Source organism: Nematolebias whitei, chromosome 7 (assembly GCF_014905685.2).
Source record: "Nematolebias whitei isolate Nwh7 chromosome 7, NemWhi1, whole genome shotgun sequence".
Taxonomy (NCBI): Eukaryota; Metazoa; Chordata; class Actinopteri; order Cyprinodontiformes; family Rivulidae; genus Nematolebias; species Nematolebias whitei.
In genome coordinates, this window is record NC_056504.1 from 12,724,628 (window position 1) to 12,741,420 (window position 16,793).

General features: G+C 41.2%; 1 protein-coding gene across 1 annotated transcript in view; it reads right to left on the reverse strand.

Moving 5' to 3' along the window:
• Nucleotides 1–16,793, reverse strand: part of cdh4 (cadherin 4, type 1, R-cadherin (retinal)) — a 446,399-nt gene that overhangs the window by 5,053 nt on the left and 424,553 nt on the right. The window contains exons 12-15 of the mRNA XM_037679124.1: nt 12,443–12,585; nt 4,353–4,589; nt 3,403–3,636; nt 3,153–3,292 (exon numbers count right to left, since the gene is read on the reverse strand). Coding sequence (XP_037535052.1) covers nt 3,153–3,292; nt 3,403–3,636; nt 4,353–4,589; nt 12,443–12,585 — 754 coding nt within the window. The remainder of the gene's footprint in view (nt 1–3,152; nt 3,293–3,402; nt 3,637–4,352; nt 4,590–12,442; nt 12,586–16,793) is intronic.

Below are 16,793 nucleotides of genomic sequence, written 5' to 3' on the forward strand. Positions count from 1 at the left end.
ATATATATATATATATATACTGTATATATGAGATGTTTGGGACATTTCAAAGATGTTTTGAGAACAGAAGTTTTCGACATGACCAATAAAACCTGTGGTAATGCACGAGATCCCATCATGCATGCTTGTGTCAGATAAGTAAATTTGTTATTTTCCCTCCAGTCAAGTATCTTAATATGCCGCAAAACCCAAAGCAAATCGCAAAAATTAGATTTTAGTTGGTTTTACTTTAACTGAAGAACGCAATCAGTACACTGACAATACTACTAAATGAGTCCCCAAGGCTCTCTGTGATGGACTTGAGACCTGTCCAGGGTGTACCCCGCCCCTTACACAGTGATTGCTGGACATGGGCACCGGCGACCCCCCTGACCCAAAATGGAAGAAGCGGGTAAAAGATAATGGATGGATGGATGGAGTCCCCAAGGCTCAATGGGATTAACCTGTATTAATAAAGGTTGAATGAAAAAATACTTAAGATTTTTGCTAAACAACTTTAAACAAAGATAAAAGTCCCAAACGTTTCCATAAACATGGCAATGTTTATGTCATATAGCTCTGTTAATCTTCACCATTTTGAATATTATTTACTAAATAAAACAAAACATTAGCTCTATAAAAAACACCATTTTAAACATGAACTTTACACCTTTATGCAAGTTGAACTCTGGCACGTCGATGCATCATTTCCACATCTTTCTGCTCATAATATATTTAATCAACACGCCCACTCATAAACAGTGACATTCACTTAGCTGATTTTAAATGTTCTAATTATTCAAAATGTGCCATGTGCTTATTCTAATACAACCCAAAGACTGAAAACAGATGAATATTGTTTTTAATGCAAATCAGTCAGGTTTTGTTTTATTCCTTACTACTCTAAACCTTTTCAAATGGACTTTGTAAATATGACAGGCTGTTTAGCTGTTTGCTGTTATCCTGCATATGATTAATTAATGCGCCCACATATTCCTCATACAGGTGGTTGAAAGGGAAGCACGCCTGAGAACAGCACAGCCATCTGTTGTGTTTCAGAGCTGGCGTGTGGGCGGTGAAAATTAGCACGAATCAAAATGGAAATAATGCATGTAGGTTCAGAATTAAATTAATATCACAGCAGTTTTACTTTTCATTTACGTAGAAAATGAGTATATGAAAAAGTGAGAAGAGGTTGCTTGTGCGCAGGCAAAGAACATCAGGTATTTGTATTTGGAGGAGTGTAGCTGGTTCGTATGAGAGTACACGTGCAGACTGAGGATAACTTCTCAAAGTCAGACAGGGGGATCTTTTCTTACACTTTATCCTCCTTTCTGCTTGAAAAAAACAACTTGTTCGTTTGGTGTCAGATAATAAACTGTGAAATTTACAAGTTTTGATACAATTGCATGTTTTTGGTTGATGTGCAACAAATCAGAACTAATTAATAAAGGCTCGTGTTTTTTTTAATAAACAGTGATTCTTCATCTTCTAGAACACAAAATAAAGTATTTTTTGGTGCAATGAAGTGCCAAGAATCCCATCAAGAACAAAACATTTAATAAAATAATTTGTAATTAGAGTAGTTTCTGGCACAGAAGGCGTTTTTTGGGGCAATTTGATGTTTTTTGCAGCTTTTTAAGAAGTGGGCGCTTTATAATATAAAATTATTATTAATATAATTTAAAATTGACAGTATTGCAATTCATAGAGTTAATGAAATAACATTTGTTTGTAAAACCTTCATTTAGAACTAGTCTGAAGGAGCGGTGTTGTAGTTCAGGAAATAGGATTGTGGAATTGTCTTGATATCACCATAAAATTTCTAAAACATTTTATATGTTTAAAAAGATGATTAATTTAAAATAGTTAGGAAACTATGACACCATGTAAAGAATGCCTGATGCTTTTTCACTTTGGGGTTCAAGCATGAGTTATTGTTTGTAGTTATTATATATATTTTTTAAATAAGGGGCAGATATAATAATAATTTTTTTCTTCTTTCTTCACCCTTTTCATTCAATGCTTCTTTTCTTTTTGATGAATTTGTTTTGTTTCTTTTAAATGAACGAATAACTTAAAAAAAGAATAAAAAGCCTTTCTTGACTCACTGCTTTGATGAGAATCTTTCTATATTAAGGTCATGTTAGAAAAATGTTTTTCTATGGAATAGTATTTTTTTTATGTATTTACAGACTGTTTAAAGGCTTTGCTAATGGTGGAGAAAAACAGACCCCCCTCCCCACACACACACACATACACACACACACTTACTGTATAGTATTCTTTCTGATGAACACAGAATAAATTTGAACAGAGCCGTTCTTGATATTTCTAATTAAACTTGTGCTTTTCCAGTTTTGAAAGCCTAAAATGAATGTTGAGGAAAAAAATAAATCTCTGTTTCTTTCTTTTTATGTATTTTTTTTTTGTTTTTCTAGAGCTACAACTCACACTCAGCCTCTCAAATTTGTTGCTACAGGTCAAAAGTGTGAGCAACGCCCAGAAACTGTATGAGGGGATGACAACTACAGTGAGACATGCTGGAGACACAAATGAGAATATCATCTCATCTCCTACATGTTTCCAGGCTTTGCAGAAGATGTCCAGATAAAGAAAGAGTCAAACATAACTGTTGCCACACCTTTGAAAACAATATTCCCACAATAACTGGAAAACAATCACCGTTAAAACTAACAATTATTTAGTCACGCAACTTTTGCAGGACACTGTTGGGACATTCCCACAACAAAAATCCTGATGATTTTTTATCCCAAATATTGTTTAGCATTTGGAAAACATCATCAAACAACATGCAAACAGGTAAGTAAATATTTAGTGAGACCAAAACTGAAAATGGATTCATTTTGACTGATTTGTTCTGTAATTATTAGTTTTTATCTACTTTCCAACCTTTGCAGCCGACTGAGAAACTGGCTTTAATATATTTATGTTTTTTTTGTAACTTTGATTTTAAGTTTGCTATAATTTTTATTTGGATTAGGAAATAATTTGACTTGTGTCTCTTCAGTGCTCTTTGGTAACCAGGTTATTAATCCAGACGAAGAGGAATTATAACCTGAAACCAGCAGCTTGGGCCACATTCCTCAGTGATCTCACTGTCTGCAAACAGATATTAGTAAATTTTCATCTGATCCGTCCCACCATCATACCTGGTCCTCCTCTCCTCCTCCCTCCTCATCATACTTCAGGATGTTGTCCCTAACGTCGTCCTCGGGGTCGATCAGCAGGGGCTTCGCCTGCCGCTCCTTCTCCCTGCGCTTCATCCACACCACAAACAGCAGAACCATGCCTGTCGAAACATGGAGGAACAAAGAAGCTGCACTTATCTCACTTTTCAAAACGTTTTCACTCATAAAATGCTTAAAGAGTGTTCAGATGCCTCTTTGCGACGGTACTCACTGAGCAGTATAATTATGCAGATGAGTATGGCGATGATAGCTCCGGTGCCGAGACCGGCGGCCGCCACGGCCCCTGTGGCGCTGCAGTCCCCATTATTGTCACAGGGACAAACTTTGATTCTGATTAAAGAGCGGTTTGACAGAGGGGGGTTCCCTGAGTCTGACACTATAACTGGGATCTCATACACACCCGCCTCCAGGTAGGGTATCCGTAGTCTGAGCTGAGCGTAGTCACCTGTGGAAGCCGTGGGCGATGAAGATCATGAGGAGAGCAGAAACAGCACAAGACGAAGGTAGGTGCAAAGGACGTGAGGAGACACGAAGGGAGAGAAAAGGGAAAATTAGTAAATTACTCAATGTACTGCAGATAAATGGCATGTCTTTTTGCACCGTTTTGTCATCAAGTGCATGTCAAACCGCATGAAAACAAAGTGCACAGCAATCATTCTGTCATGTACTGTCTGTAGGAAGGCATTAAAGGCATAAACACATACAAAACTACAGTGCGTAACCTTCAGCATCTATCACTCAGTCAAGCTAAGACAAGAGTCTCAGCGGGAGACGAATCCAGGTATGTGATCCGATTTGTCCTCGAGACAACCACTGTGATACATCCATCTGCTTGGATTAGGTGACAGATCGTCCGCTCAGGGGACTGAGAGATGAATGGACCTCATTTGTCACAAACGATAGATCGTACGTCAAACACTGGATGGCACCGGCGTTTCTCACTGTGAGCTTTCTAAGACATTTTGTTAAACTTGGACTTTCCCATCATAGCTTACAGCTGTCCCCATTTTGAGGATTAATGTTGCAGGGTTCTGCGGAGGCGTTCAGGGTTTTAATTAACACCCCATTATTCATTCCACCACGTCTCCTAAAGTTTGTGGCACTGAAAGGGTTTGTTGGCTAAAACCCAGTCGTTTAATGGAGTGCATAGCATTTAATTACCGTTCAGTCTAGAAATGGTCCAGTTGCGACGGATGCTGGCAGGAAAAGATGGCAGCTCGAAGACGAAGGGTCCGATGTTGGGCTCCGTGTCAGCGTCCGAGGCTGTGATGTTGATCCTGGAATTGGGGCGAGCTCGCTCGCAGATTTGGGCCTCCCGGGGTATCAGCACCGGAGCGTTGTCGTTCACGTCAATCAAGTAAATCTGGAGTGTCCCCGTCCCGCTGGCTTGAGGAGAACCTAGAGGACAGAAGGGAGGACAAAGAAGGTGACCAGCAGGAAGCTGGTGAGGCAGCAGCGTGGAGAAGAAACAAATAAAAACCTAGCATTCCTTGAAGGAATGTCGCCTTTATGTCAGAGTTGTAGACAAAATGTATCTTTTGATGAGAAATGACAAAGTTAGAGCAGCTTTGGTCAAACCTTGTACTGTATTTTCTGGACTATAAGTTGCTCAGGAGTTTAGGTCGCATCAGTCAAAAAAATGCCTCATGAAGAGGAAAAAACAATATATAAGTCGCTTTGGGTAAATTCCCCAATCTTATTCCACATCACATTTTACTTGTGTTAAGTTTTTCTCAGTTGTCTCTAAGTGAATGTTGAGATGGGGACGGTAGAGGAAAAACATAGTTGTCAAAAGCCTAGAGGGCCCTCTCACGGCTGCAAAGGGTAGTGTTTACCCTTGGAAAAAACATATATGTCACTTCGTTGCAGGACTGGACAAATTATGAAAAAAGTGTGACTTATAGTCCGAAAAATAAGGTAAAAAATGTATTCAACCTCAAGTAATAATGGGGGATCTATCTTATGAGGTGTGTTAGTGCTCAGTGTATGTGTTGGGAATGACTCTCAGCTACTACCACATCAAACTTTAACTCAATATCAACAAATCTGACTGAGCTATAGCCTTTTTTGTGTTGTTTACTTTTAAAGCTCTTAAAGTGCCTGTGACTGGGAAATTTTTCTAATTACCATTAATGAGAATGCATTTTTGGGAAGAAGATATTGGTAACATACTGATGAAAAAAATTTCACGCCGCTGAGAGGAACAGTGGTCGAGATAGTCTCATTTACAGTAACAGGAAGTGATGACAAAGGGGAGCACCTGCATGTAAACAGCGTTGCTACAACGGCTAACAACACAGACAGTAGAGGAGAATCTGATGTTTAGATTATTTTAAATCACTATCAGAGAGAGATGAAGAAGAGTTAGAGTTCAAATAATATTGTTTCAATAAACAAAGACCAGGAAGTTTCCTTTTTTTTAAAGAGTCCCCCTTTGATGTCATTTCCTGTTTTACCTTGGCTGCACAAACTTAAAAAAAAGCCAGTTAAGTAACAAAATGGGTAAACTCATGTACATTGTGCCAAATTTCTTAAATGTTAAAGATGTTTTCGTCCACTATTCATATTTGCCAGTATGCATGTCACACATTAATGGTTTTGCCCCACCTTATTTAACTGATCTATTAGTTTCCAGAAGTATGAGAGGACTGTAAGGTCAACTAATACATTACTGCATGTCTCAAAGTCCAAATACAAATGTTGGGGAGTCTCTGCACCCAGACTGTGGCACCCCCTCAGGACTGATGCTCCATCACTGACGGCAGGCTTTTAATACCTAAAGGCACTCTGGCGTCTTTGCATTGTTCTTGTCCATTTTAACTTTTGTACTGTGAATCGATTACCTGTTGATTGTTAACAAGGGCTCTTGAAATAAATGTTGATTGATCATTGATGTGTTTTAAATAGTTCTCAGCTGCCGCCACACTGACTTTTAGCTCAATATCAGTCCAGTTGGCTGAGTTAGAGTTATTTGTGCATTTTTCTAAGATTAGTTGGCTGTGGTGGCCAGGTTGATTTGGGTTGACTCCAAAGTTGAATCAGCTGTACATGTAGTTCCAATGATTACAATCTGAGAGTTGTAATAACATTTGTCCAGTGGTTCATGAATATATCAGGCAGAATGAACATCCACACTGACACAAGCAAAACTCATTTTTCTCTTCCACGTTCAGCCGAGTTATAGTAAGAAAAATAAGCAACAGAAGACAAAATGATGAGAGCGCCGCTGACAATGTCCCTCCTTCCTGCTGCAGCGGAGTCATTTGTGGAGCTGAGAAAATGGGACAATGAAAGGAACAATAGAGAATAAAAGGTTTTGTTTATTTTCTGTGTGAAGAACGCCGGGACGGAAACAGACACACGCGTGGAGGAGCGAGCACACAAAACCCAGGAGGAATGAGAGCACAGGACTAAATATTCTCCTTCGTGCCTCCATAATTACCCTCGGCCTGAAAACTCCGAGGTGACGTTCACGTCGGAGGAACAACGCTCATAAAGATTTGTGCTATCTGCACTTTGCAAAGACTCCTGAGAAATGAGCCAAACCTTTCAGTGCAAGCCCATCAGAACCGGCTCGGGCTTTCTCCTCACTGTCAGGCTGAACCTTGACCAGGCTCAGATTCTCAGGTTTGATGTGGTGGGAATGCAGCAAGAACTGATTTTTGATGAAGAAACAGTTCTTCCTGCTGCTTGTGTTGAAGCTATTTAACACAAACTGTTTATGTGCGGGAAAAGAACCGAGCCTCTGGCTTGCTTCCAACTGGAACGAGCTGAAAGCAGAGAGAACACGTATAATCAGGCTGAACTCTGCTGTGAACGTATATCTTTCACTCGTAGACGTAAAGTAGGAACCAGACTCAACAGAACCAGCTCGTTAGAAGAGATGAAGTTCTGCTTGAAATCAAATGATGTGACAAAGCCTGATCAAGTTTCAGCGGCATAGTTTGTTTTAGCTCACTCAGGTCCTGAGACGAGGATGTTTGGAAATGATAGATCGAGAGAGGAGACAGCTGTTTCTGTTGCAGGTCCAAACCTGCGGCCCGACGCAGCTGCCTCTCATACTAACCTTCGACCCAGTGTGAGTTGATTTGAACCTTTTTTAATTTTATTTTTATTGATCTTGTCATTTTGGGGAGTGGTGGCACAGAGGTTAGAGAAGGTCGCCCAGACCGGTGGGAAAGGTGAAACACCCACACCTGCCTCCACCCTCATTTGCCCCACCTTGAGCCCTTGAGCAAGGTCCTTAACCCCCACCATCTGCTCCCCCAGGTGCCCTACAAGGCAGCTCTCTGCTCCACACAGAGGGCTGTGGAGCTCGATGGTCTGTGGTTGTGTCAGGAAGGACATCCGGCGTAAAAAACAATCATCAAGCCTTCGTGAGAGTTAGTTGGCTGTGGCGACCCCTGACGAAGGGAGCAGCCGAAAGAAGAAGAAGAAAGAAGATTGATCTAGTCGTTTTAATTGTTTCTTGTTTTATTTTATATTTTCTCACCTCTGATGATTTATGTATTTTATCCCGTGTCCTCTGCTTGCTTGTTTTATTGTACACTGTGTTTGACCTTGTTGCTGTTTTTAAGTTCTTTATAAATCAAGACGTCTGATATGGTAAAAAACATGCACATAAACAAATAGAAATGTACTAATCTTACTTCTATAAAATCTGTACATGATCAAATTAATCATCCATTCTTAAGTTTAAAGGCTGAGGATTCCTTGAAGAAATGCAGATCGCTCCTCTCTGCCAGAGTTTACATCTAAGATCATTTCATAATAAGAGAGGACAGAATCATTCACTGATCTCAAACAACCTGTTAGCTCTTAATGTGTTGAGGATGACTCTCAGCTACTACCACACCAAGTTTTAGCCTACTATCTGTAAAGCTGACTAAATTTGTCATTTTGTGTTGGCCAGTTTTGATCATCTGCGGCAGCCTTCTTGAACTGAGTTAATTTTATAAGGTATCACTAGATGTATATCCAGTTCTTATTTTCTGAGAGTTCATCAAAGTTCATTTCGTGCGTCACAACATGTTTCAATAAAACTACAGTTGACTTCTTTCTGATAAATATGCAGCAGCAACAGCAAAAAAATAAAATAAACAACACAAATAGAGAAAAATGTCTTTGCAACAGAGACTTATTGTGGAATTATGTTCAGTCAAAACTTAGAAAATATTCTTGAGATTGTTTGTTCTATTATGCGTAAAGTCAGTAAAGATTCAGAGAACACACAAAGACCAACTTCGCAGTTTGACTTTTGTGGACTCGCTCTTTCGCGTTTTTTTCAAAGTAAAATTGAACACAAGGAAGAAAGAAATTGTAGCGGACAAATGATTGTCCTCTTTAATATTACTCACGTAATCGGGACAGTTCGGATACGGTACGGTAAAAAATTTACAAAAAAATAAAATACTTTGGACAGGAGCCACCATTTTGTAGTTTTCTCTCATTAAGCTTACACTGTATCCCTGCTCATAAGGACTGCATTTCCCAGAAGCCAACAGTGCCCCGCCCAGAAGCCCCATTTCCTTCTGCTGAAATATGTAGAGGGAAAGTTTTGATCTGATGGAAAAAAAGTTTGGTGCTTATTACAGTGACTTCAGTGTCCAGCAGATGAAGAGAGCTGCACAGAACCGGACCAGAACCAGACCTCCAGACCCATTGGTGAATCCGAGAGCTGTTAGCCGACTCACGAGGTCTGGGGGACGCGCCGTCGTTGGTCCGGTGCTCACTCCGGAGTCCACCACCACTACCCCGAGTAGTAACCCCCGCAATAAACGAGGGACTACTGTACTCCTTTTATTGTGGCATCTTTTCCTCAAACCTTGACATGAACTGATGGAGTCAACTCTATTTGTTAATTTAAGTATCTAATCTTATCCAAGTATCAATAAATAATTGTCTGATCATACCATGTGAGCCCTGAACAACAGTGGATGAGCTGCACAGCTGAACGAACACTGCTTGTACTCTGATTCATCGTGGCCTTGATGCTTCCATGGACGCTCCATCCACTCCGACTGTCAGCAGGTTGATCTACATTCCTGCCGCGGTGCAGCAGAGTTTACTCCAGCGGCTCATCAGGGTTTCAGATCAACTCCTTTTTATTAATTTTTTGATGCATCGGCTAAGTAAAGGTCTGCTTCTCCAAGCCTCCAGGCCCATCGACTGCCTAGTCGGTTCTGATTGGCTGCGTGCGTTGTAGCTTCATACACTTCGCCTGAGTAGAATAAGTGAAGAGAATTTCAATCCAAGTGGAACGTATCCCCTTGTTGACACTGGCCTCCAGGATCGATAGGCAGTCAACACTTAGCTTCGGTCCGCCGGTGCTTCAGGATCACGAATCTCTCATTTCTCACATGAGATTAAAACACACCTGAATCTGTCCTGCTTGAACACAGAGTGAGGCTCCTCTGCTGCTTCACACATTAAACTTCATGCGTCGCTGTGGAGGCTGATGCTCAGGACCTTCACTCACAGATAATCTTCCTTTTTCTTGCAGAGACGAGGCTGTGCAGGTTATCTCTGACACAACACGCCCTACATGCAACACAGAACTCATTACTAGACGCATGGAGCAGAGCACGCAGACAGTATTATTATTACCCACTATCTCAGGGTTACCAGCATTTCACGAAAACAAAATTCCCTGATTTTTCCTGTTAAATCCTTAAATTCCAGGAGATATTTCAGTCAAACAAAATGCTCAGAGCTTAGTGTTATACGTGGTGAGCAGAGTCACATTTTGTAGCATACGGCAGTCATTCCTAATAATGAATTATTTTATAACATCAGATACTAAAGCCCCCACAGCCATTCAGTAACACATGTACCATGTTCACTGTAGAAGCAGAACATGGACTCACTGATACACAAATACTAATGTTAAAACTAGAAAAATAAATAAATTTAGAAAAACAAAGGGAAAAAAGATTTAAAAAAGAAAGAAAAATGAATGACTTCAGCTGTCAATCAATGTCAGTGGGTTGGACCTGCACGCCCACTGGTTGATCCTTCACATCCATTAGTTTTCCTGTTGCTCACTGGTACCGCTAGTGTTGATCTTGTTAAATTCAAAGTGCTCGCACCTGCGGCGCCGATCGATTTTTGTCAGTCCATCACTTTGTGTCATGACACCTGTATCTTCTGAGAACGTCATCCTCACAGTTTGATCTGCTAAAGTTACCTGAGCTGAACGAAGTTCATGCAACTCTGCCATCCTTCATGAATGTTGACCTAGCAAGTCGCTACTAGCTGCTAGGATGTGAAGGATCAGCCAGTGGGCGTGCAGGTCCAGCCCACTGACATTGATTGACAGCTGAAGTCATTTTGCTGAACAGTGGCATTATGAAATAAATAAGCTATCATGAAAAACACAATTATGAAATAAAATAATAAACTTTTTTTTCATAATAATGAGTGTAGATACTTATTTCATAATGCCTTATTCATTTATTTAATTTTGACCATTTTGGTGTTCTATATAAATCAGGTGTCTCTTGCAAATGAGTCCTCGAGGCTCAATGAGACCATCCTGTATAAATAAAGGTTGAATGAAAAATACATGTGCACGGTACAGTCTCAGAAAGAACATCTTTTAATCAGCAGATGTGTTATTCCTTAAGTTCCCATCACTGGTCCTTGAGGAATGCCATCCTGCATGCTTTAGTTGTTTCTTTGCTTTGACACATTTGGTTTTAATTAATGGGTGATTAACAGGCTTCTGCAGAACATGACGTAATTAAACCACTGAATCAGGTGTGTTGGAGCAGAGAAACAACTCAAACATGTAGGATGGCGTTCCTCAAGGACCAGGTTTGGAACCACTGCCTGACAACACAAACATGGTTATATTTCAGTCAGGTTTACAGGTACTGTGCTAAAATTTGGTGTGGTAGTAGCTGAGGGTTATTCCCAACACTTACTCTGAGCTTGATATATTACATTAGATCAAGGGTGTCAAACCCACTTACAAAAGGGGTACAAAATTAAAACCTTTTTCAAACTAAGGCCTGTTTCAGAATCTACATTAACTCAAATCAGATACTTGACATCTTTTCTTGGTTGCAGGTTCCTCAACAAGAGTTTGATTGGTCTCATTTGATGTTCTCTGTTGCAGTTTTGACATCATAAGCAAAGATTACTGAAAAATGAAAGTGATTCAAGTATTTTACATTTAAAATAACATCATGGGGGCCAGATACGATGTCAACGAGGGCCACATTTGGCCCCTGGGCCTTGAGTTTGACACATATGCATTAGATAACCTGTGCATCTTATGATCAAGGGTCAAACTGAGAGGCTACAACTCACCTGTTGCTCAACAAACAGAGACAATCTTTGTCTAAGTCTGTGGCGTGAAAGGTGGCAGGTGATATGCAACCCTTCAAGGGCTGCTCGGCCTTTCTTCACCCTCCACGTTCCAATATCTCCATACGTCTCTCCTCCATTTAAAACAAGCTGCTCAGCTTCAATCACTCTGTTTTATCCTTTTCAAAGAACTTCACACCTTCAGGTATTTTTGATTCTTCCTGTTAACGGTTTTCTGTATATTTTTTCTTAAGTCAAACTGAGGGTAAAGAACGGACGGTGCTGAACGCTGCACAGATCTCAAACCTCCTCGGGGCAAAATGTGTGATGTTTGGATTTTCAAATTAAATTGACTCGCCATGATGTGAGGGCTGCTTTTCCTCCACAAGCAGAGTCTCTGCAGTCGCTCAACACATAAAAAAACAGACCTAACGTAATATTGTATAGATCCACCTTTAATCTGAATCCTGCAAAAATTACGACCATCCTGCCTGAACGACAAGAAACAGGTTTGAGAAAACATTATTGGATTAGGGAGTGATTCAACGCGACTGCTGGTACACTAATTCACTTAGACGTCTGATAAAAAAGAAAAAGATTAAAAAAAAGAACAAAGAAAAGCAAGAAAACAAACATCTTTTATATTTTAATCAAATGAAACAAATCCTCAGCATCTAAAGCACCTCTGTGTGGCTGCACAGACGTGCTTTGAGCTAAAAGTAGCATTCTGACCTGTGGAAATCTGAAAAGCTCACTCGTGTTCTAACAATTTACTTTGATGAGGACAAAACGTTCTGAACAAGCGCCTTTTTATTTTTTTTATTTCCTGCTAAAAACACACATCTCAGCTTTAAGATGGCACACTGACATATTTCTTTGCAACCATCTTGCAGGATGATCACCACAACACACACGCACACATCCTGACTTACCAGACTTACCATTGTCGTACGCCAAGAATGTCGCTTCATACATGTTGTTTTTGACATACATGGACTCTCTGTCCAGCAGGGCCATGGTGGTAATCTGACCATTGGTCCTGTTGATCTTCAGCCAGTTTGCAGGGTCTGATAACTTGGAGTACCTGCACACACACACAGAAAACATTTAGTCCATTTAATTCTACTGAAAACATCCACATCCTCCAGCGGACGATTGCTTGAATAGCAGAAGCTCTGAATCCAAAGTGCCCATTATGGTTGAAAGACGATTAGCATAATAAGCTACGTCAGTCGAGCGCCTCTGAAACTCTACAGCGGCCAGAGAGTGGAACATATGTTCTCCAAACTTATGAATGCTGTCGCTCATTAGCATGAAGGCTGAAGAAACCCTGAGTCCACGAGTGGGAGAGCCAAACAGCGCTCTCCCTTTGTACTCGCTCCGGCGCCATAGCAACAGTTACGGTCATCACAAGTTTGTACTGAACATAACAGCTTCCGTTCAAGTTGATAAATCTCATTAACACATGATGAGAAGCTTCAACAGTAGGACTTGGGGAGGGAGGGAGGGCAGAGTGAGAAATAGTTAATAGTGTACAAGGCGACGTCTGGTTCGAGGGTCAGAGGTCGCTGTAATGACAAGAAATGGGTTCGGACACACGGGTGAGGGGAGAGAGCACGGTCGTGTTTCTCTGTAAACATGGGCGGTGGATCATGACTGACATAAAGAGCAGCTTAATTAAAGGAGAGCATCTGAGGCTGACAGCGGTTAGCCGTGACTCGCACCATCGTTCTGGAGGACTAAAGCTAAAGACACTGCTAACACACAGCTGCAGGAGACAGACGGCGACACCCGTCTTCATATTCTACGGTTGAGGAGAAAACACAAGAAACAGATGAACAAAACTTTAATTTCTCAGTGAAAGAGCTCACCATGCTGTGTAAGAGTGGGTTTGATATTGCAGGTGAGATTCTGGGGTTTGTGTGGCGTACCTTCCTGTGCCATCAAGGCATCCCCTCCCCCCGTTGGAGCAAGAGGAGTCAAATGTTTTACTACACCTCTGAGGTCTTGGTTGTCATTCTGGCAGAAGATTTAATTTGGGATTACCAGGATCTCATTAGTTATGTTAACAATATATTTAATGTAGTTGTAATTTTACAAACACTGAGCTAAAATTTGATGTTAGAAATTGAGTCTCGTTAAAAAACGCCTCATCAGATTATAGTTTTTCTAGGTTCAGATCCTGATCAGTCTGTGCGGTTTCAGCTGTTTCTCTCCTGTGCCATTTCACCCTCAGTCAGCTCCTCTTAGTCAGCCTGCGACTCACCTGTTCCCAGTCTGTAATTAGTCTGGGTCTCTCCAATACCGCCACAGCCTAGCTCCATTATTGGCCTTAATGCAACAAGAAACGGTTGCCTGCGTATTCTTAGTGTTTGTTCTCCTTGTGCCTCTCGAGCCGTGTACGTTATTCTGCAACATCAGCTTTTTTGTCCCGTCACAGAGCAAAAACAGGGAATTGGAAATACCTTTCGTCTGTCCTGATAACTTCAAAAATAATTGAAGTACAGGCTTCCATTTTGGTGTGTAGCTACTTCTAGGCATAAGAAAGATCCCTATCAAAAATGTTGTTGTCGTCAAAATCCAAGATGGCCACAACCATATACAGTATTCCCTCACTATATTGCGGTTCACTTTTTGCAGCTTCACTATATTGCACTTTTTTTAAACCCAGTTTTTTATATTGTGTGTACTGTACATGCTGTGCACTACTGTACATTCATCTCATCGTCATCATCTTCATCACATTCGTCAAAGTGTTTAAGAGCATATGAAGTGTTTATAAGAGAGTGGAAAGGTTCATAAGTGTGGGAATGGGTTTTAAAGTCTTAAATATAGATCCAATGTTTCCTCTACCATTATAAAAGCAGGGCGCCCCGCCTACTGAACTGAACTGCACGTAGAACTGAACCCCCCCGCCCCCGATCAGCAGTGACGCAGCGCTAAGCTAGCTGCATGTAATACAGGCGCGTAACTAAAAAGCTAAAGGTAGCACTCATGCTGCCTCTTCCCTCAACGCTGACACCCGTGCGCGAAAACTGTCGGTACAAACAGTGCACGGCTCTGAAGTCTCTCCGTCTCCCCCACCCCCATCAACAAAAATCACAGACAAGACGAGTGCTCCGCCATGGCAAGTTATCTAGGGGAAACACTGATATAAATAATAAAATAAATATAACATTGCTACTTTACTGACTTTCATCTACCGTGGGGGTCTCTGGAACATAACACTCGTGAAATGTGAGGGATCACTGCATACGTAAACCAGCCACCCTTATCATTTGAAGAAACTACGCTTTCTAGTTTTTATATTGCATAAAAGTATAGTTTCTTCAAATGAGTGGCCAAAGATTTATCTATGGTGGGCGAGTCCACCATTGGCCACCCTTTTTTGCCATGCTCCATTAAATGTTCATCTTTAAAGAACTGTTAACATTTGCAGGAGCGTACCTTTGACCAAACCCAAAAGCTCCATACATAAACCTTTATATTTGAGTAAACACAAGCATTTTCTCACATCACCAAAAACAACATTCATTTTCTTTAAAGACTAATGATAAACACTTACAAAAACACATAAACCAACACATAAAAGCCTTCATATACTCATGCTTGGTGCCATTTAAATCCCATCAAACAATAAAATCAGCTGGCAAACAGTCTTGGCTTCACATCATCTTGTTTTGTCTTTCCTCCAGAGAGAGAGAGAGAGAAAAGGAAAGAAAATCATAAACTTAAAAAAAACAACCCCAGCTGGCTCTTCTCCCATTCAGCATGCACGCACATGGCTTTCAGTCATGCTCTGTAGGTACTCGCCTGCACGTTGGTGTGCATCCAGCAGTGTGTGTTTGTGCATTTCTCTGTCTTTTGTGCGTGCATCGTGCAAAGGTTCAAGTGAGGTTGCCTAAAGGGAATACAGGAGTAGAGAAGTACGCTGCCTGAGCTGAAGTTCTGCCGGCAAACTGCTGCAGAGGAGACATCAGCTCTGAGCTCGCATCAATAAAAGACACGCAGACTGACAGGGAAGAAAATGACGAGGTCAGCGGGTGGGAGTGGGAGGAAGGGAGGAGAGAAAAAGTGAGTGCAGTACAAGAAGAGTTACTTCTCCCAAAGGCCAGATGAACTCAGCCCACTTGGTTTGCATAATTGGTCTTTTTAGGAGAAACGGTAGACGTTCAGGTACTGCTCACACATCTGTTTATACATGAGCACGTTGCCCACCATCCTCTGTTCCCATCAATTTGGTAACATTTCCACTCGCCGTCTCAGTGACATTAAGAAAAATCCATCTCTCTTGTTGGAGCTGGAGCAGAATGGTGCTGCTGGATCTCGGGGAGGGGGGGCACGTGGGAGTTTGTGTCACGCAGGGTCGATGCCTGGATGGCCCAGTGCCCGCTGAATGTCATCCCAGTTAGGACAAGGAGCAGGATCAATAAGGAGGAAGATAGGGATCCAAAGAGGGACAGACGGACAGTGTCCAACTCATTACACAAGGACCTCTGGTCGCCTGGCAACCAGGGAGGAGACTGGGATGTGGGTGGTAGATCAGCTGATAATGTCACAGAAGAAGCATAAACTGTGAAAAAAAAAATTCTGGTGATGTTTAAAAATACAAGAGGGACATGCACAAGATACAGGAACTGTTTAACTTTTTGTTAGGGATGTTATGGCCAAAGTTTATGGATGTTTTTAACTACCATGGCTGAGAAGGTTAACTCTGCCATGAATCATATGTTTGGGTTAGTAGACAGCTGGATGAGGAGCTGGGTGAGGCTGTAACATGCAGCTGTCACTTCAAGGACGTCTCCGAGTCTGTGAGCTCGGCTGAACTGATAAGTGTATAAAAACAAGCCGCACACACTGCCCATGACAGATTCTTGTGACTACGCTTCATACGTCTACTTCCTGTATATCTGTGTGTACTTCCTGTATATTTGTGTGTACCTCCTGTATATCTGTGTGTACCTCCTGTATATTTGTATGTACCTCCTGTATATCTGTGTGTACTTTCTGTATATCTGTGTGTACCTCCTGTATATCTGTGTGTACCTCCTGTATATCTGCGTGTACTTTCTGTATATCTGTGTGTACCTCCTGTATATCTGTGTGTACCTCTTGTATATCTGTGTGTACCTCTTGTATATCTGTGTGTACTTCCTGTATATCTGTGTGTACCTCCTGTATATCTGTGTGTACCTCCTGTATATTTGTATGTACCTCCTGTATATATGTGTGTACTTTCTGTATATCTGTGTGTACCTCCTGTATATTTGTGTGTACCTCCTGTATATCTGT